Genomic DNA, 21,254 nt, shown 5'->3' with positions numbered 1-21,254 from the left:
TCCAAAACCTAAAAGAAAATCACAAGTGTTTTGCTGCCAGGATGTACTTCTGCAATAAAGTCATGGTTGGTTGTAATACAAGATTGAAGATTATTTAATGCCATTTCCAGTGCACAAGTGTAAAGGAGAATAGAGTAAATGTTACTCTGGATACAATGCAGAACAAAAAAAGAAACACAAGATAAAGAACATGGTAGTGGATAGGAAGGCTCTACAATGGGAAGCCAAAACAGCCCAATGCATCTTTGGCATCAGCCCACATACCATAAAGGACATGTATACAGAAGGGTGCCAGAGAAGGGCCAGTATCATCATGAAGGATCCCACTCACCCTGCTCATGAACTGTTGTCCCACTCCCGTCGGGGAGGAGGCTACATAGCATCCAGGCCAGGACCACCAGAATCAAAAGCAGTTACTTTCCCCAAGCAATATGGCCAATCAACACCCCCGCCCACTATCTCCACCACTACTTTATTTCCCGTCAGTCACCTTATGTCCAGTCTAGTGTCACTTTATGGACATACAATAAATCTATGTATAGAAGTAATATTATGTATTTCTTAATTTTGTGTTTTTTTTCATTATTGTGTTATTTATCGTCTGTTATTTTCTAGAGTAATAATTATTTCATTCTCCTTTACACCTGTGTACTGGAAATGACATTACACAATCGTAAACAATCTTGAATTTGTGTTCCGGGTCTCCTTTTTCTTATTGGTTGAAAGATAAATTTAAATTCCAGCAAGAAGTCCAGTACTATTGTTCAATAATATTCTGAGATGTTTTACATCCTCCTGAGAGAGTTAAAAAATAATAACTGAATGCTCTGGATGCAGCCGTCTTCAGTTATTTCATCAATGTTATTCCTTCCTTGATATCACACTGTTATTGCATAACTCCTACCTACTGTGCATCGGCTTCCTGTATCTTTTAGAATTGATTTTAAAGTTCTCTTACTTATTTTTAAAGCTCCCAATGGCCTGGGACCAGACATTACGGAATCAAGCAACACACATCAAAGTTGCTGGTGAACGCAGCAGGCCAGGCAGCATCTCTAGGAAGAGGTACAGTTGACATTTCGGGCCGAGACCCTTCGTCAGGACTAACTGAAGGAAGAGTGAGTAAGAGATTTGAAAGTTGGAGGGGGAGGAGGAGATCCGAAATGATAGGGGAAGACAGGAGGGGGAGGGATGGAGCCAAGAGCTGGACAGGTGATTGGCAAAAGGGATATGAGAGGATCATGGGACAGGAGGCCCAAGGAGAAAGACAAGGGGGAAGGGGAGAAAAACCCAGAGGATGGGCAAGGCGTATAGTGAGAGGGACAGAGGGAGAAAAAGGAGCGAGAGAAAAAGAATGTGTGTATATAAATAAGTAACGGATGGGGTACGAGGAGGAGGTAGGGCATTAGCGGAAGTTTGAGAAGTCAATGTTCATGCCATTAGGCTGGAGGCTACCCAGACGGAATATAATGTGTTGTTCCTCCAACCTGAGTGTGGCTCAAAACAAAAATCATTTTTGTTTTATAAGCCTGCTCGAGCTCTCAGGTCTTCCTCTACCAGTCTCTTAAATTTAAACAATCACCCCCAAAAGATAATTGGCAGGTCAGCTTTTTTAAACTACGCTCCTAAACTATGGAATTCAATACCTGAAACTATAAGGGATGCGGACTCCGTCGACACTTTTAAAAGCCAGCTCAGAACCTATTTATTTAAACTTGCTTTTAATTAATGTCCTTTTGTCTTTTATTTTCATGTTTATTTTTATTTTTAATTTTATTTTCATGTTTGTCCTTTATCCCATTGTGAAGCATTTTGAACTGCATCATCAGTCCAAAAAGAACTCTATGAGTAAATTATTATTATGTCCATTTGCCACTACTCCTATGTGGATAGGAAGAAGGAGGAGGTCCTGCAAAGAGAGTTTAGGGAGTTAGGTGCAAAGTTGAAGGACAGGACCTCCAGGGTTGCAATCTCAGGATTGCTACCCGTGCCACGTGCTAGTGAGGCTAGAAACAGGAAAATAATGCAGCTAAATAGATGGCTAAGGAGTTGGTGCAGGACGGAGGGCTTCATGTTTCTGGACATTTGAGCCTTGTTCCAGGGAAGATGGGACAAGACAGGTTGCACCTGAACTGTGGGGGGACTAACATCCTTGCAGGAAGGTTTGCTAGTGCAGCTCCGGGGGGGGGGGGGGGGGGGTGGAGGTTAAACTAGATTTGCAGCGGGAGGGGAACCAGAGCATTAAGGCAGATAGTGAGTTGGAGGAGAATAAAGGTCATGTGAGAACTACAAGTATAGTGCATGGAGTAAAGCCAGATCTAACACATAGAGAGGCTTTGAGGAAAGAGAAGCAGAATAAAGGGTGTAAAGACAGCAAGGTAGAAGGGCTAAAGTGTGTGTACTTCAATGCAAGAAGCATCAGGAACAAAGGTGATGAACTGAGAGCTTGGATACATAAATGGAATTATGATGTAGTGGCCATTACAGGGACTTGCCTGGCACCAGGGCAGGAATGGATTCTCAATATTCCTGGATTTCAGTGCTTTAAAAGGGATGGGGGGGGTGGCATTACTGGTCAGGGATACTATTACAACTACAGAAAGGGTGGGTAATGTAGCAGGATCCTCTTTTGAGTTAGTATGGGTGGAAGTCAGGAGCAGGAAGGTGGATTCAGAATTGGCTTGCCTGCAGAAGGCAGAGGGTCATGGTGGAGGGAGTACATTCGGATTGGAGGATTGTGACTAGTCGTGTCCCACAAGGATTGGTTCTGGGACCTCTGCATTTCATGATTTTTATTAACGACCTGGATGTGGGGGTAGAAGGGTGGGTTGGCAAGTTTGCAGATGACACAAAGGTTGGTGGTGTTGTGGATAGTGTAAGGATTGTCGAAGATTGTAGAGAGACATTGATAGAATGCAGAAGTGGGCTGAGAAGTGGCAGATGGAGTTCAACCCGGAGAAGTGTGAGGTGGTACACTTTGGAAGGACAAACTCCAAGGCAGGGTACAAAGTAAATGGCAGGATACTTGGTAACGTAGAGGAGCAGAGGGATCTGGGGGTACATGTCCACAGATCCCTGAAAGTTGCCTCACAGGTAGATAGGGTAGTTAAGAAAGCTTATGGGATGTTAGCTTTCATAAGTTGAGGGATAGAGTTTAAGAGTCGCGGGGTAATGATGCAGCTCTATAAAACTCTGGTTAGGCCTCACTTGGAGTACGGTGTCCAGCTCTGGTCGCCTCACTATAGGAAGGATGTGGAAGCATTGGTAAGGGTTCAGAGGGGATTTACCAGGATGCTGCCTGGTTTAGAGAGTATGCATTATGATCAGAGATTAAGGGAGCTAGGGCTTTACTCTTTGGAGAGAAGGAGGATGAGAGGAGACATGATAGAGGTGTACAAGATATTAAGAGGAATAGATGGAGTGGATAGCTAGCGCCTCTTCCCCAGGGCACAACTGCTCAATACAAGAGGACATGGCTTTAAGGTAAGGGGTGGAAAGTTCAAGGGGGATATTAGATGAAGGATTTTTACTCAGAGAGTGGTTGGTGTGTGGAATGCACTGCCTGAGTCCGTGGTGGAGGCAGATACACTAGTGAAACTTAAGAGACTACTAGACAGGTATATGGAGGAATTTAAGGTGGGGGGTCATATGGGAGGCAGGGTTTGAAGGTCAGCACAACATTGTGGGCCGAAGGGCCTGTACTGTGCTGTACTATTCTATGTTCTATTCACATAGTAAATCAGCTCAATAAGACACAAGAGACTGCAGATGCTGGAAATCTGGAGCAAGCGTCCTTATGAAAGGTCTCAATGGGAAAAATTGACTGTCCATTTCCCTCTGTAGATTGCCTCATGGCCTGCTGATTGTCTATTTCTCTCCATAGATAATTCCATGTCTTACGGATTGTCTATTTCTCTCCCCAGATGGTTCCATGACCTGCTGACAGTCCATTTCCCTCCTCAGATAGATTCATGACCTGTTGATTTTTCATTTCTCTCCACAGATAGTTCCAATACATGCTGAATGTCGATTCTTCTCCACTGATAGCCCATGATCTTCTGACTGGCCATTTCTCTCTATAGATAGTTCCATGACCTGCTGATTCTCTACTTCTCTCCATAGATGTGTGGATGATTTGCTGGCTGCCCATTTCCTTCCATTGACAGTTTCATGACCTGTCCATTTCTCTTCATAGATAATTCCATGACCTGCTGACTGCCCATTTCTCGCCATAGAAAGTTCATGACCTGTCCATTTCCCTCTGCAGATATTTCCATGAACTGCTGATTGTCCATTTCGCTCTTCAGATAGTTTCATGACCTATCCATTTCAGTCCATACAAAGTTCCATTTCTCTCCGTGGGTAGTTCCATGACCTGCCCATCGCTCTGTCTCGATCATACCATGTCCTGGTAACTGTCCATTTCCTTCCATAAGTAGATTTTGACCATCTGACTTTTCATTTCTCTCCACAGTGAGTTCCAAGACATGTCCATTTCTCTCAATATAAAGTTCCATGACCTACTAACTGCACATTTCTCTCCACAGATAGTCATGATCTGTCCAATTTCTTCCACAGTTAGATCTATTACTTCTGATCTTTAATTTCTCTCAACAGATGGTTCCAATGACATGCTGACTGTCCATTTCCTTCCATAGAAAGTTTCATGACCTCGTCATTTCTCGCCATAGAAATTTACAAGACCTATCAATTTCTCTCCTTAGAAATAGACCTGTCCATTTCCGTGCATAGATAGATCCATGAACTACTGACAGTCCATTTCCCTCCATAGATAGTTGCATGAACTGCTGACTCTCCACTTCTCTCCATGACCTGTCCATTTCTCTTCACCAATAGTCCCATGACCTGCTGACAGTTTATATCTCCATAGATAGTTCCTTGGCCTGTACACTTTTCTTGATGAATAGTTCCATGACCTGTATATTTCCCTCTATAGATAGATCCATGACCTGCTGGTTGTCCATTTCCCTCCATAGATAGCTCCATCATCTGTCCATTTTCATGCATAGATAGATCCATGAACTATTGACAGTCTATTTTTCTCCATAGATAGTTCCATGGCTTGTTGACTGTCTATTTCTCTCCATAGATAGTTCCATAACTTATCTATTTTCATGCACAGATAGATCCATAACCTGCTGACAGTCCATTTCCCTCCACAGATAGTTCCATGACTTGTTGACAATCCATTTCTCTCCATAGGTAGTTGGATGACTCATCGATAGTCTATTTCCCTCCATAGTTAGTTCCATGACTTATCCATTTCCATGCATTGTTAGATCCATCACCTGCTGACTCTCCATTTCTCACAACAGATAGTTCCATCACCTGCAGAAAGTCCATTTCTTTTCATAGGTGATTCCATGATCTGCTGACTCTCCATTTCCCTCCATAGATTGTTCCATAACTTCCTGACAGTCCATTTCTCTCCATCGATAGGTAGATCCATGACCTATCCAAGAGAACCTCTCCAAGATAATATGTAGTTCACTCAGGTTCACCAATTGAGTACATAATGCTTCTATTTGTAGCAGTTTGGTGTTTTGTATCGCAGCAAACCAGTGACCTGAAGCATGAGAAGCTCGCTGAAGTTCACCACTTGAGTATATAAGGCATCAGTTCACGGCAGTTTCCTGTTTTGAGCAGCGGCCAACCAGTGATTGGGTTTGATTGGCAAGAACAAATTGAAACAAGGCAGCGACAAACCGAACAAGCTTTGTTGGAGTGGGCATTACAAGAAGTGGACAGAGCTATCATGAAGATTTTGAGGCTTCAGTCAGAGAACTTGAAAAAGCTGTAGGTAGAATTTTTTCCCTACAGTTTATTTATTGTTTTCTTCTTTATACGTACACATTTAGAGCAACTAACACGTCAGGCAGGACAGATGAATGCTCTCTTTATGGGATGTGGTAAGGCAGGGAGACCTCCAGTTTGCCCAGCGACTACAACTGTGAGAAGTGCATCCAGCTGCAGCTTCTAACAATCAACATTAAGGAGTTGGATGAACTCTGGATCATTTGGGAGGTTGATTGGGTAATAGATAGGAAATATAGAGAGGTAGTTACACCCAAGGTGCAGGATACAGGAAACTGGGTGACATTCAGGAAGGGGAAAGGGGCCAGTGCAGACTACCTCTGTGGCCATCCCCCTCAACAGGTATGCCACTTTGGATGCTTTTGGGGGTGATGACCCAGCACTGAAAGGTCACAGCAGTCAGGCCCCTGGTACTGAGTCTGGCTCTGTGACTGAGAAGGAAAGGGGAGAAATGTTGAGCTGAGGTGATAGGGGATTCATTAGTTAGGGGAGTAGAAGGGAGGTTCTGTGGATAAGAATGAGATTCCTGGATAGTATGATGTTTCACAGGTGCTGGGGTCCGAGACATCTCAGATGGAGGTGGGAGGGTGAACAGCCAGAGTTCATGGTCCATGTATGTATTTGTTAGGGAGGAAGAGTATCAAGGTTCTGCAAAGTGAATCAGGGGCTAAGTTAAAGGGCAGACACTGCAGGGTTGTGATCTCAGGATGCCATGTGCAAGCGAGGCTAGAACTGGAAGAATCATGCCGTTTAACACGTAGTTAAGGAGTTGTAGGAGGGAGATTTTTGGATTTTTGGATCATTGTGCTCTCCTCTAGGGAAGGTGGGACTTGTACAAAGGAGACAAGTTTGCACCTGATCTGGAAGGGGACTAATATCTTAGCGGGAAGGTTTGCTGGTGCTGCACAGGGGTGGGGAGGTGTTTAAACTGGAGTTGCAGGGGGTTGGGAACCAGAGTTGCAGAACAGAAAGTGGAGAGACTGTGGAGACAGATGTTGTTAAGACCTCAAATAAAGTCAGGAATGAAAAGATTGAGTGTGGTGTGACTGATGTCCTGAGTTGCTGATTGTCCATAGGTGGTTCCATTACCTGCTGACTTCTTTACCTGTGTGTTGCAGTGAGTCAGCCTATCATCCCCTCTTGTTGATTAATAACTCCGCTATGGGAAAAAAATGTTTTGACTACCTACCCTATCTATCTATGCCAGTCATGATCTTTTATACTTTATCTGGTCACCCTCAGCATCCTTCACTCCAGGGAAAATGAGGTATGGACAGAAAAGCTGTGAATGTATTTTCTTTCTGACTGAAAATCAGTACTCCTCTGCAACAAGGGAATGTCTCCCTCGCCATCCATGACGTCCATCATTTACAAGTTCTCCACCACCAACCTCCTGATTCATATTTGTAAGCACTGTCTGCCCTTCCAAATTGTTTCGTTTGTTTGTTTGTTTATTTGTTTATTGATTGATTCATCGGCCAGCAATACACCAATTTAACACTAGGCTATCTACAGGACAATTTACAATGACTAGTTAACTTGCTAACCAGTATTGTCCATGGAATGTGTGATGAAACCGGAGCACCTGGAGGAAAACTTGTTCGGTCACAGGGAGAAGGTGCAAACTCCTCACAGAGGGTGCGGGAACTAACCTCTGACCTTCGCCGGCCGAGCTGTAATGGTGTCACGCTAACCATTATGCCCTCATGACGCGAGTACACTGGAGAAGATGCTGAGGAGATTGGGGGACTTTAGTTCTGAGGAGAGACTGGACAGGCTGGCTTTGTTTTGCCTGGCGTGAGGGGGGCTGAGGGATGACCAGACCGAAGTATACAGGCTCGATTTGCCAGGGAGGCGATGACTGATACAAAGGGGCATAACTTTAATTTATAGGGCGGCTGTCAGGGGTCTCTGGGGTGTGACTTTGTGCTGAAGAGCGCCCCAGCACCGGCAGAGGTTGAATGCCTTGTGGTGAAGGGTGATTCTGCTCCGCTTACAGATTGGCGTGGGTGGAATGTCCTGCCAGGGATGGTGGTAGAGGCAGATACCATAGGGGTATTTAAGAAATCTTAGATAGGCATGTTGGTGATGCAGGGCTACGTAGGTGAGATTGACCTTAGAGTAGGTTAGATTCAACAGAGTTTTGTTGGCCAAATGGCCGGTAATGTGCCTTCATGTTCTTTGTCAGTGTTCTGCCATGACTGGCACAAGTAGGGAGGGTAGTCAAAATCCTTTATCCCATGACAGGGATATCAATAAACAAGAGCACAGGTTTAAGGTGAGAGCTAAATCGAATCTGAGGGCAACTTCTTCATTTACACAGATTGCGACTGGTCACTGGAGATGATGGAATCAGATACAACCCATAAGATTGCGCACTTCTTCCAATTTCCAATGAGCGAGCAGTGCGATCGGGTGCAGTAGTTTCTCTGGGGCCAACCCAAGGTGTTTTTGTCTTCTTCAAACATCTTCTTTATGAAGGGCCACTTTTCAGCATAATTGTATAAGGGCTAAGAGAGTTGTAAAAGAGCGCCTGAAGGCTTTGTGTGTCAATGCAAGGAGCATTCGTAATAAGGTGGATGAATTGAAAGTGCAGATTGTTATTAATGATTATGATATAGTTGGGATCACAGAGACATGGATCCAGGGTGACCAGGGATGGGAGCTCAACGTTCAGGGATATTCAATATTCAGGAAGGATAGACATGAAGGAAGGGGAGGTGGGGTGGTGTTGCTGGTTAAAGAAGAGATTAACGCAATAGAAAGGAAGGACATAAGCCGGGAAGATGTGGAATCCATATGGGTAGAGCTGCGTAACACTAAGGGGCAGAAGACACTGGTGGGAGTTGTGTACAGGCCACCTAACAGTAGTAGTGAGGTCGGAGATAGTATTAAACAGGAAATTAGAAATGTGTGCAATAAAGGAACAGCAGTTATAATGGGTGACTTCAATCTACATGTAGATTGGGTGAACCAAATTGGTAAAGGTGCTGAGGAAGAGGATTTCTTGGAATGTATGCGGGATGGTTTTTTGAACCAACATGTCGAGGAACCAACTAGAGAGCAGGCTATTCTGGACTGGGTTTTGAGCAATGAGGAAGGGTTAATTAGCAATCTTGTCGTGAGAGGCCCCTTGGGTAAGAGTGACCATAATATGGTGGAATTCTTCATTAAGATGGAGAGTGACAGATTTAATTCAGAAACAAAGGTTCTGAACTTAAAGAGGGCTAACTTTGAAGGTATGAGACGTGAATTAGCTAAGATAGACTGGCAAATGTCACTTAAAGGATTGACGGTGGATATGCAATGGCAAGCATTTAAAGATCGCATGGATGAACTACAACAATTGTTCATCCCAGTTTGGCAAAAGAATAAATCAAGGAAGGTAGTGCACCCGTGGCTGACAAGAGAAATTAGGGATAGTATCAATTCCAAAGAAGCAGCATACAAATTAGCCATAGAAAGTGGCTCACCTGAGGACTGGGAGAAATTCAGAGTTCAGCAGAGGAGGACAAAGGGCTTAATTAGGAAGGGGAAAAAAGATTATGACAGAAAACTGGCAGGGAACATAAAAACTGACTGTAAAAGCTTTTATAGATATGTAAAAAGGAAAAGACTGGTAAAGACAAATGTAGGTCCCCTGCAGACAGAAACAGGTGAATTGATTATGGGGAGCAAGGACATGGCAGACCAATTGAATAATTACTTTGGTTCTGTCTTCACTAAGGAGGACATAAATTATCTTCCAAAAATAGTAGGGGACAGAGGGTCCAGTGAGATGGAGGAACTGAGCGAAATACATGTTAGTAGGGAAGTGGTGTTAGGTAGATTGAAGGGATTGAAGGCAGATAAATCCCCAGGGCCAGATGGTCTGCATCCTAGAGTGCTTAAGGAAGTAGCCCAAGAAATAGTGGATGCATTAGTGATAATTTTTCAAAACTCGTTAGATTCTGGACTAGTTCCTGAGGATTGGAGGGTGACTAATGTAACTCCACTTTTTAAAAAAGGAGGGAGAGAGAAACCGGGGAATTATAGACCGGTTAGCCTAACGTCGGTGGTGGGGAAACTGCTGGAGTCAGTTATCAAGGATGTGATAACAGCACATTTGGAAAGCGGTGAAATGATCAGACAAAGTCAGCATGGATTTGTGAAAGGAAAATCATGTCTGACGAATCTCATAGAATTTTTTCTGGATGTAACTAGTAGAGTGGATAGGGGAGAACCAGTGGATGTGGTATATTTGGATTTTCAAAAGGCTTTTGACAAGGTCCCACACAGGAGATTAGTGTGCAAACTTAAAGCACACGGTATTGGGGGTAAGGTATTGGTGTGGGTGGAGAATTGGTTAGCAGACAGGAAGCAAAGAGTGGGAATAAACAGGACCTTTTCAGAATGGCAGGCGGTGACTAGTGGGGTACCGCAAGGCTCAGTGCTGGGACCCCAGTTGTTTACAATATATATTAATGACTTGGATGAGGGAATTAAATGCAGCATCTCCAAGTTTGCGGATGACACAAAGCTGGGTGGCAGTGTTAGCTGTGAGGAGGATGCTAAGAGGATGCAGGGTGACTTGGATAGGTTGGGTGAGTGGGCAAATTCATGGCAGATGCAATTTAATGTGGATAAATGTGAAGTTATCCACTTTGGTGGCAAAAATAGGAAAACAGATTATTATCTGAATGGTGGCCGATTAGGAAAAGGGGAGGTGCAACAAGACCTGGGTGTCATTATACACCAGTCATTGAAAGTGGGCATGCAGGTACAGCAGGCGGTGAAAAAGGCGAATGGTATGCTGGCATTTATAGCGAGAGGATTCGAGTACAGGAGCAGGGAGGTACTACTGCAGTTGTACAAGACCTTGGTGAGACCACACCTGGAGTATTGTGTGCAGTTTTGGTCCCCTAATCTGAGGAAAGACATCCTTGCCATAGAGGGAGTACGAAGAAGGTTCACCAGATTGATTCCTGGGATGGCAGGACTTTTGTATGAAGAAAGACTGGATGAACTGGGCTTGTACTCGTTGGAATTTAGAAGATTGAGGGGGGATCTGATTGAAACGTATAAGATCCTAAAGGGATTGGACAGGCTAGATGCAGGAAGATTGTTCCCGATGTTGGGGAAGTCCAGAACGAGGGGCCACAGTTTGAGGATAGAGGGGAAGCCTTTTAGGACCGAGATTAGGAAAAACTTCTTCACACAGAGAGTGGTGAATCTGTGGAATTCTCTGCCACAGGAAACAGTTGAGGCCAGTTCATTGGCTATATTTAAGAGGGAGTTAAATATGGCCCTTGTGGCTACGGGGATCAGGGGGTATGGAGGGAAGGCTGGGGCGGGGTTCTGAGTTGGATGATCAGCTATGATCATAATAAATGGCGGTGCAGGCTCGAATGATAGTAGGACAATGCTGAACGTTAAGAACTTATGGTACTGCAGGTCAACCTCATCAGTGAGCTGCTCGATCGTGGAGGGGCTGGGTGCGGTCCTTGTTACTGCCTGCTACAGGAGTTGGAGTCGGTGTGCAAAAGCCTGGTGTAGTCTAACAGCAAGTGAAAGTCTTTGATGCTTCTCTTGTGATCGCAAGACCCTGTTGGACTTTGGTAATGTAAAATCCTGTAAATCTGTTTCCCCTTCTTTACTGGCGCAAGGGACAGCGGGGAAGCTGTATGGCCTCGGTTGTAGTGGGCTTGCTTGTTGCAGCAGTTCAGGAGAAGAGATGCCAGTGGCAGTGTAGCAATGCATCCACACTCAGCTGGGAGCTGGTCCCATCAGTGCTGCCCTCTGCTGTTCGATCACATCCAGAAGCCATCAATTTTCAGATATGTCACTCAGGGACTTGGGTTATACAGTACATTTTTTTTGCCTGACTTTATGTTTACTTGCCGCCTTGTCTGTGCTATATGTGCCTTGTGCTGTGTGCTGTTGGTACTGTGTTTTGCACCTTGGCCCCGGAGAAACACTATTTCATTGGGCTGTATTTGTGTATGGTTGAATGATGATTAAACTTGAACTTGAACTACTACATTTCAGCAAACGTTTAAACAGACACAACACAGCAGAATGTGGTCCTAATGCTAGCAAACCAGGTAGACGGGCAAAGGACATAATGGGCTAAGTTGTACAAGGCCATGACCTTAAATAAGCATTCACAATTACCAAGAGATGCAAAGCTTCAAAAACAGTTACTTTCTCCAAGCAGTAAGGCTGATCAATACCTCCACCCACTAAGCCACTTCATCCCCCACCACCACTACTTTGCTATCTTATGTATATGTATTTATTGTGTTTTTATTATTAATATGATTTTTATCTTATTGTTTTTTGTGCTGCATCAGATCTGGAGTAACAATTATTTCATTCTCCACTTGTGTACGGGAAATTACATTAAACGATCTTGATCCTTGAATCTTTTTACTGTGGAATTATTCATCTTGGGAGATGAATTTTGCCGTGGATAAACATTTGGTTTTATCCCTGATTTACTTCGCTTTTGTCCCTGAGTCAGTGGTTGAGATTTCAAAGCCTGCTTGGGAGATCTGGGAAATTACTTAATGCTGACACTATTTCTCAAATTTATTAACGAGGTGTAGGGACATCAGCAAAGTTAATGTTCTTTACTTGCCCCTAATAATTTTGAGACATTGTTGAGCTGCCATTCAGTTTATGTGTTTTCTTCTAGTAAAAGCATTCTGAACTGCTTTGGGACAGCAAGTTTCAAATTTTTAACCTGGCAGCAAAGGCTTTCTCTCACTGAGGGAAAATAGAGTGACCAGCTGACAAACAGAAAACAGCTGTGATTATAAACACGAGAGATTTTGCAGATGCTGGAAGTCCAGAGCAACACGTACAAAGTGCTGGAGGAACAGTCAACATTTTGGGCTGAGACCCTTCATCCGGACTGGAGAGGAAAGGGGAAAATCTAGAAGGAGAAGGTGGCGGGAGTGGAAGGAGGAGATGCTAGAAGATGATAGGTGAAGTCAGGTAGGTGGAGGGAGGGATGAAGTAAGAAGCTGGGAGGTGAGATGTGGAAAAGCAGAGGGCAGGAGAGGAGAAGAGGTGAGAGGCTGTGATTAGTGTGTTACCACACGGATGTCAAGGGAACCTGTGTGGGAGGGTTTTTAACATTGAAAGGCCGATGCACTGCAGCAGTTCCATTCTCCAGACCTCAGGAGTCTGAGGCCAGTGGTACAAACAAGAGTCACTAACTGGTGTTTTCCTTGCTTGCAGTGGATGCCCATGACGTCTCCTGTGTCTTGTCCTGCTCTTTGCTTTGCATGGAGCATTGCAGCACCACATTCCTGGCCATTGGGTCTCACTCGAGATGTGATCCACCCAGTCTACCAGGCTGACTTCACGTGCTAGGACAGGCATGTCCCCATCTCACTGGGGTATGAGGCCTGCCGGCTACCCTCACCTGGTTTAGCGTGCCTGTCAAAGCGGTTTACAGGGATGTGGGCACTATTGCATGCAAACCGCTTACTTGGAGACATAGATGAGAGCTGCACATGAGTGAGAACCAAAGGTGGGTGAGCTGCCCCGGAATGGACATGACAAGCCCCTTCACCAGAGGTGCTCCCCTCACTGGACGCTCCATTCGGATCCCAACCTATTGACGTAGCTATAAAGAAGGCAAGACAGTGGCTATACTTCATTAGGAGTTTGAGGAGATTTGGTATGTCAACAAATGCACTCAAAAACTTCTATAGATGTACCGTGGAGAACATTGTGACAGGATGCATCACTGTCTGGTATGGGGGAGCTACTGCACAGGACCGAAAGAAGCTGCAGAGGGTTGTAAATTTAGTCGGCTCCATCTTGGGTACTAGCCTACAAAGTACCCAGGACATCTTCAGGGGGTGGTGTCTCAGAAAGGCAGCGTCCATTATTAAGGACCTCCAGCACCCAGGGCATGCCATTTTCTCACTGTTGCCATCAGGCAGGAGGTACAGAAACCTGAAGGCACACACTCAGCGATTCAGGAACAGCTTCTTCCCCTCTGCCATCCGATTCCTAAATGGACATTGAACCCTTGGACACTACCACACTTTTTTAATATATAGTATTTCAGTTTTTTGCACAATTTTTAATCTCTTCAATATACATATACTGTAATTTATTTATTATTATTATTATTATTTTGTTTTTTTTCTTCTATATATTATGAATTGCATTGAACTGCTGCTGCTAAGTTATCTCCACGTCACATGCCGGAGATAATAATTCTGATTCTGATCGGTGTTGGGACTAATAACAACTATTAACATATGGCTTTCAATAGCTCTTGTGATGAAGCAACACAATGTTTAAGCTTACAGCTCATCCCAGCCTATCCTTTTCATTAAGATATTGCCCATAACCACATTCTGAGGTACTCCACTCATAAACCTGTGTCAGACGCTGCAGCAGACTCAGTAGAAATGAGCAGTCAGCTTTCAAGATGTTGCAATTTAAATGTTTGAGTTACAATACTCAGTTGGCACTTACCCGGTCGCCTTTATCGCCCTTTGGTCCCATTTTTCCCTGAAAGTCAAAGAGAAACTCATTTGAAGGTCATTATATGAGGTACAGAGGAAACATAGAGAGGACAGCCAGAGCAGAGATGGCTAATACGGTGGGGCATAATTGGGAAGAAAGTATAGAAGGGATGTCGGAGGTAGATTTTTTACACTGAGAGTGGTGGATCCGTGGAACACGCTGCTAGGGGTAGTGGTACAGGCAGATACATTAGGGAAATTTAAGAGACTCTTAGACTGTCTGCGATTTCTCTTCAAACTTGTTCATCTAAATCCTGTGGACTATTAGATGGTCTATAATATAGCCCCATTAATGTGGTCATACCTTTCTGATTCCTCACTTCCACCCACAACATCTCACTAGACAAGTTCTCCAGACTGTCCTGTTGAGCACTGCCATGATATTTTCCCCAACTAATAATGCCACCCCTCCTCCTTTAATCCCTCCCGGCTTGTCTTGTCTAAAGCAATGGAATTCCAGAATATTGAGCTGCCAGCCCTGCCCTCCTGCAACCAAGTCTCACTAATGGTTACAATATCATAATTCCAGGTGTTGATCCATGCCTTGAGCTCATCCACCTTTCCTATGATACTTCTTGCATTGAAATATATGCAGCTCAGGACACTAGTCACAACATGCTCAACCTTTTGATTCCTGACTTCGAATGAGGTATTACCAACGTCTGTTTCCATAACCTCTGGTTCCCATTCCCCTGCAACTCTAATTTAAACCCCACCGTGCAGCATTAGCAAACCTTCCCACTAGGATATTAGTTCCCTTCCAGTTCAGGTGCAAACTGCCACTTTCATACAAGACCCACCTTCCCTGGAAAAGAGTGCAATGATCCAACCATGTCAAGCTACCAAGAATAACTTGAAACAGTTTGAAAACACACACACACACACACACACACACACACACACATGTTGAAACTGTGAAAGGCGAGAATCATAAAGGCTTTGGAATTATTTTCAGTATCGGAGTGGAGTCTTTAGTGAATTGGTCCAACATTTCCACATATATAGAAATCTAAAGCTAACACCCAGAATGAAATACCAGGCAGTGAAAATACATGGAGAATATTTAACTATTTGAACAGATCAGGTTTAATGTTCTATTTCAAAATGATTTCCCCTTTATTGTACTTAACATTAAATATTAAGCTTTTAAATCATTATAATCACAGAATTATGGCTAAATATTTAATTGGGTAGAAATGCATATTAGAAAATGTTTAAATCTCAGCAGGGACCTTGAGAATTTCAAATAAAATACCACAGAGGTTAGTGGGAGAAGGCAGGAGAATGGGGTTGAAAGGGAAAATGAATCAGCCATGATGGATTGGCAGAGCAGACTCAATTATCTAAATGACCCAATTCTGTTCCTTTGTCTTCTGAACACACAACAAATATCTGAATGTCCACAGAATATCTTGAACTCCGTGTTAAGTTCAATCTCTTGCCACTTGACACAAGAAAAGACTAAATCAATAATTCTTTCATGTCTGTCTGCTACAAGTACAGAGAGCTCTGGGATGTTTCTAAGATGTTACCTATGCTTAGGTCTCCACTTTAAGCATAGAATTTGAGTAAAGTTGTTGAAGACAGAAGATTCACAGTTCCTATATAGCAAGTCTGCTGCAAATGAGTTAGGCTTAGTCTGGGCCAGGATATTGAATTACTTAAGAGGACCACTTACCGGCACTCCTGTGACACCTTGCTTTCCTTGAATACCAGGTTGACCAGGGGGACCTTGGTTACCTGGAGTTCCCTGAAATACAAAGAAGCAGTGAACTTTAGCAGTCTGGAATGAAGATGGTTGCTCTGTTCAAGGTAGTTGAGTATGTGCAAGTAACTAGAATGTGAAGTTATGAACAGCAAAATCACAGATTTAAAGATTATCCTAACTGATAGCATCACGGTCCGGTATGGACACTCCAATGCCCAGGAATGGAAACGTCTACAGAGAGTGGTAGATAAAGCCCAGTCCATCACAGGCAAAGCCCACCCCTTCATTGAGCAGATCTACAAGGGGTGCTGCCACAAGAAAGGAGCATTCATCATCAAAGAACCTCACTATCCAGGCCATGCTCTCTTCTCACTACTACGATCAGGCAGGAGATACTGGAACCTCAGTCCCACAGCACCAGAGCACCAGGTAGAGGAGCAGTAACTACCCTACAACCATCAGCCTCCTGAATGGGCATGGATAACTTCACTCACCTCAACACTGAACTGAACCCACAAGCTACAGACTCACTTTCAAGGACTCTACAACTCATGCTCTCAGTATTATTTATTTATTATTAAATTTCCACAACGTTATCTTCTTTTGCACATATGTTGTCCATTAGTCTCTGTTTATGTACAGTTTTTAACACGTTCCATTGTATCTCTTTACTTTCCTGTAAATGTCAACACAAAAATAAATCTCAGGGCAGTATATGGTAAATACAATTTGACTTTTACTTTCAAAATTTATTATCAGATCATAGAGGGTCTAGTGAGGCATAGCTGGCTGCATTTCTTAATGGAAAATTGAATAGATATTTGAGGTTTAATTGAGAGCCGTGGGAATAATGTGGTACAGAATGGTTAATCATGGATTTTGCTTGGCAGATTGGTTCAGTCAGGATATTCTATATAGATACCAGAGAAAGACTGCAGATGGAGTAACCCAGAGCAAAGAGAAATGGTAGGGCTTCAACCCAAAATATTAACCATCCCTCTGCCTCCACAGATACTGCCTTATCTGCTGAGTTCTTCCAGCGGTATGATATGCTCAAAACTTCTTTTTTTTCTGTAGACTTACTGTGTTCGAGATTCTACCAAGCAGCGAGGCATTTTATGGACATTAATGAAAAGGAAATTGGCTTCCATCTGGAAGCAATCAGAGGTTGAAGGCCTGCTCCTGCATTACTTAAAGTGTCGGCCCTACCTGGACTATTCCTGAGGAGAGCAGCGGTGAAGATGTGTCCAAGTTCACACTTTGAAAAATTAGCTTGTTTTCTTTGGTAGAGGCTGATACATGACGGACGTTTAAGGGACTCTTAGATATCCACATGGATGTAAGAAAAGTGGAGGGGTTTGTAGGAGGGAAAGGTTAGATTAATCTTGGAGCAGGTTAAGGGACAGCACAACATCATGGCCAAAGGGCCTGTATTGAAATGTTCTAAGGTAGAAGATAGGAGGTCAACAGTGGATCAACATACTTCCCTGGAAATTGGATCATGTAGTTTATTTTCTACGCTGCAGGGGGTGGTGGAAGAATCTGAGACAATAAGGACGTTAAACAGACTCTTAGATATGTACATAGATGAAAGAGAAGTGGAGGGTTTTGGGCTGTGTCAGAGAGAAAGATTAGATTGATTGTGGAGTAGGTTAAAAGCACAGCACCACACTGTGGGCCAAAAGGCCTGTACCGTACAGTTCTATATGTCCTATGTTCTTTACCTCTTTGTGTGTGTGGTGGGTGGTACCATTTCCTGACAGAAGTGCATGGTGCACCAGCATTCCCGTGCCCAGATTCCTCACTCTCCCACCAGTACTACACAGGTTTTTCCATTGACTCTTCCAGCTCCAACAGCAAATTGCACTATCTGAGAGCCAAGCCGCCTTTAGCAATCCCACTTATTTCATATGCAAATTTCCGAACAAGATTCAGAATTCCTGATATCAACACATGCACTGGATTTTGAGAATGCTAGAGGATCGTTTATTCCCTTGGTGTTAAATAAAACTGGTGTGGATTCACCCACAGTATGGCACAAGGAAAAGTTTCCAGACCATTGTCCTCACAAACTACCTCCATTTCCTGAGGAGGCTGAAGACAGTTTGACTTTGCACATCCATACTCACATCATTCTATAGGTAGGCAGTAGAGAGCATCCTAACAAACTGCATCACTGCTTGGTACGGAAGCTACAATGTGGCAGACAGAAAGGTTCTCCAATGGGTATTCAAAACTGCCCAATGCATCCCTGGTGCCAGCCTACCTGCCATCAAGGACAGGTACACAGAGAGATACTGGACAGGGGCAGTAACATCATGAAGGCTCCCACCCACCCTGCTCATGGACTGTTTATCTCACTTCCATCAAAGAAATGGTCGTGTAGCATCCATGCCAGAACCACCAGACTCAAGAAGTTCCTTTCCCCAAGCAGTAAGGCTGGTCAACACCTCCACCCACTAACTCACTCTTCCATACCCCCAGCCACCACTACTTTATCATTTCCTGTCAGTCACGGTAAGTACAAACACTCCTGTGTCTGGTCTCATTTTATGGACATATAATTAATCTGTGTATATAAGCTATCTCATGGATTTATACTTACTGTGTTTTTGGTATTATTATTCTGTTGTTTATATTTTCTGCTGCATCAGATCCAAAGGAAACAAGTGTTTCCTTTACACTTATGTACAGGGAATGATATTAAACAATTTTGAAATACCATCAAACAACACACACAAAATGCTGGAGGAACTCAGCAGGCCAGGCAGCATCTATGGAAAAGAGTAAACAGTCGACATTTAGGGCCCAGACCCTTCATCAGGACTGCAAAGGAAGGGGGAAGTTGCCTGAGTAAAACGATAGGGGGGAGGACAAGGAGGATAGCTAGCACGTGATAGGTGAAGCCAGGTGGGTGGGAAAGGTAAAGGGTTGTAGGAGGAGGAATCTGAAGGCAAAGGAGAGTGGACCATAGGAGAAAGAGAAGGAGAAAAGGACCCAGGGGGAAGTGGCTGGCAAGTGAGGAGGTAAGAGGCCAGCATGGGAAATAGAAGAAGAGGGGAGGGGGGATTTTTTTTAACTGGAAGGAGAAATCATTATTCATGCCATCAGGACAGAGGCTATCCAGACAGAATATAAGGTGTTACTCCTCCACCCTGAGGGTGGCCTCATCTTGGCACAAGAGGCAGCCAAGGACCCACATATCAGAATGGGAATAGGAAATAGAATTAAAATGTTTGGCCACTGGGAAATTCTGCTTTTGGTGAAGTACTACAACCATTTATTCTACTCGTTGCTCACTGCCACATTCTGAACTGCCTGGACGAACTTCTCTACTGCCAATCACATGAACAATCTTTGATCAGAAACACAGCTTCACCTTCTATGGATGAAACATAGAAACATAGAAAATAGGTGCAGGAGTAGGCCATTCGGCCCTTCGAGCCTGCACCGCCACTTATTATGATCATGGCTGATCATCCAACTCAGAACCCTGCACCAGCCTTCCCTCCATACCCCCTGACCCCCGTAGCCACAAGGGCCACATCTAACTCCCTCTTAAATATAGCCAATGTACTGGCCTCAACTGCTTCCTGTGGCAGAGAATTCCTCAGATTCACCACTCTCTGAGTGAAGAAGTTTTTCCTAATCTCAGTCCTAAAAGGCTTCCTCTTTATCCTCAAACTGTGACCCCTTGTTCTGGACTTCCCCAACATCAGGAACAATCTTCCTGCATCTAGCCTGTCCAATCCCTTTAGGATTTTATACGTTTCAATCAGATCCCCCCTCAATCTTCTAAATTCCAACAAGTACAAGCCCAGTTCATCCAGTCTTTCTTCATATGAAAGTCCTGCCATCCCAGGAATCAATTTGGTGAACCTTCTTTATACTCCCTCTATGGCAAGGATGTCTTTCCTCAGATTAGGGGACCAAAACTGCACACAATACTCCAGGTGCGGTCTCACCAAGGCCTTGTACAACTGCAGTAGTACCTCCCTGCTCCTGTACTCGAATCCTCTCGCTATAAATGCCAGCATACCATTCGCCTTTTTCACCGCCTGCTGTACCTGCATGCCCACTTTCAATGACTGGTGTATAATGACACCCAGGTCTCGTTGCACCTCCCCTTTTCCTAATCAGCCATCATTCAGATAATAATCTGTTTTCCTATTTTTGCTACCAAAGTGGATAACTTCACATTTATCCACATTAAATTGCATCTGCCATGAATTTGCCCACTCACCCAACCTATCCAAGTCACTCTGCATCCTCTTAGCATCCTCCTCACAGCTAACACTGCCACCCAGCTTCGTGTCATCCGCAAACTTGGAGATGCTGCATTTAATTCCCTCATCCAAGTCATTAATATATATTGTAAACAACTGGGGTCCCAGCACTGAGCCTTGCGGTACCCCACTAGTCACCGCCTGCCATTCTGAAAAGGTCCCGTTTATTCCCACTCTTTGCTTCCTGTCTGCTAACCAATTCTCCATCCACACCAATACCTTACCCCCAATACCATGTGCTTTAAGTTTGCACACTAATCTCCTGTGTGGGACCTTGTCAAAAGCCTTTTGAAAATCCAAATATACCACATCCACTGGTTCTCCCCTATCCACTCTACTAGTTACATCCTCAAAAAATTCTATCAGATTCGTCAGACATGATTTTCCTTTCACAAATCCAGATGCCGCCTGACCTGCTGAGGTTTTCCAGCACTTCCTGTTTTTGTTTCATATTTTCAGCATCTGCGACTTTGTTTTGACTTACTTTTCACCAAAACAATTCACCGTATGTCTCCAATGTACGTAGAGGTATGTGCTGTGGATTTACATGGATGGATTGAGGTAAGGCAGACACACTTGGCTAACTGTTCATTACAACATGAAATGTTTTAATGTGAGCCACATTGTCAGTGTGTAATGTAAAGACACTAAACAACTGTAGTTAATTCTTAAGGCATGACTTACGATTGGCCCTGGTGGTCCACGTGGACCAATTGGTCCGTCTTTACCTGGGAAGCCCTAAGGAATAGAAATATATATAATTTGAATAATACCAAAATAAGATCTTTCACCATTTTAGCATCAAGTACCCACTAAAAGTAGAGTCACAGGGCATTACAGCACAGAAACAGGTCCTTCGGCTCATTTAGTCCATGCCGAACTGTTTTTCTGCCT

General features: G+C 43.9%; 1 protein-coding gene across 3 annotated transcripts in view; it reads right to left on the bottom strand.

The window, feature by feature from the left end:
* col12a1a (collagen, type XII, alpha 1a) overlaps positions 1-21,254 on the bottom strand; it is a 393,755-nt gene that overhangs the window by 32,618 nt on the left and 339,883 nt on the right. For all 3 annotated transcript variants that reach the window (XM_072264772.1, XM_072264773.1, XM_072264774.1), the window contains 3 exons: positions 21,045-21,098; positions 16,045-16,116; positions 14,317-14,352 (listed from right to left, as the gene is read on the bottom strand). In XM_072264772.1, the coding sequence (XP_072120873.1) occupies positions 14,317-14,352; positions 16,045-16,116; positions 21,045-21,098 (162 nt within the window). The remainder of the gene's footprint in view (positions 1-14,316; positions 14,353-16,044; positions 16,117-21,044; positions 21,099-21,254) is intronic.

The sequence above is a fragment of the Mobula birostris genome, chromosome 8 (assembly GCF_030028105.1).
Source record: "Mobula birostris isolate sMobBir1 chromosome 8, sMobBir1.hap1, whole genome shotgun sequence".
Classification (NCBI taxonomy): domain Eukaryota; kingdom Metazoa; phylum Chordata; class Chondrichthyes; order Myliobatiformes; family Myliobatidae; genus Mobula; species Mobula birostris.
The sequence above is the reverse complement of the archived record's forward strand: the minus strand, read 5'-3'. Positions and strand labels throughout refer to the sequence as shown.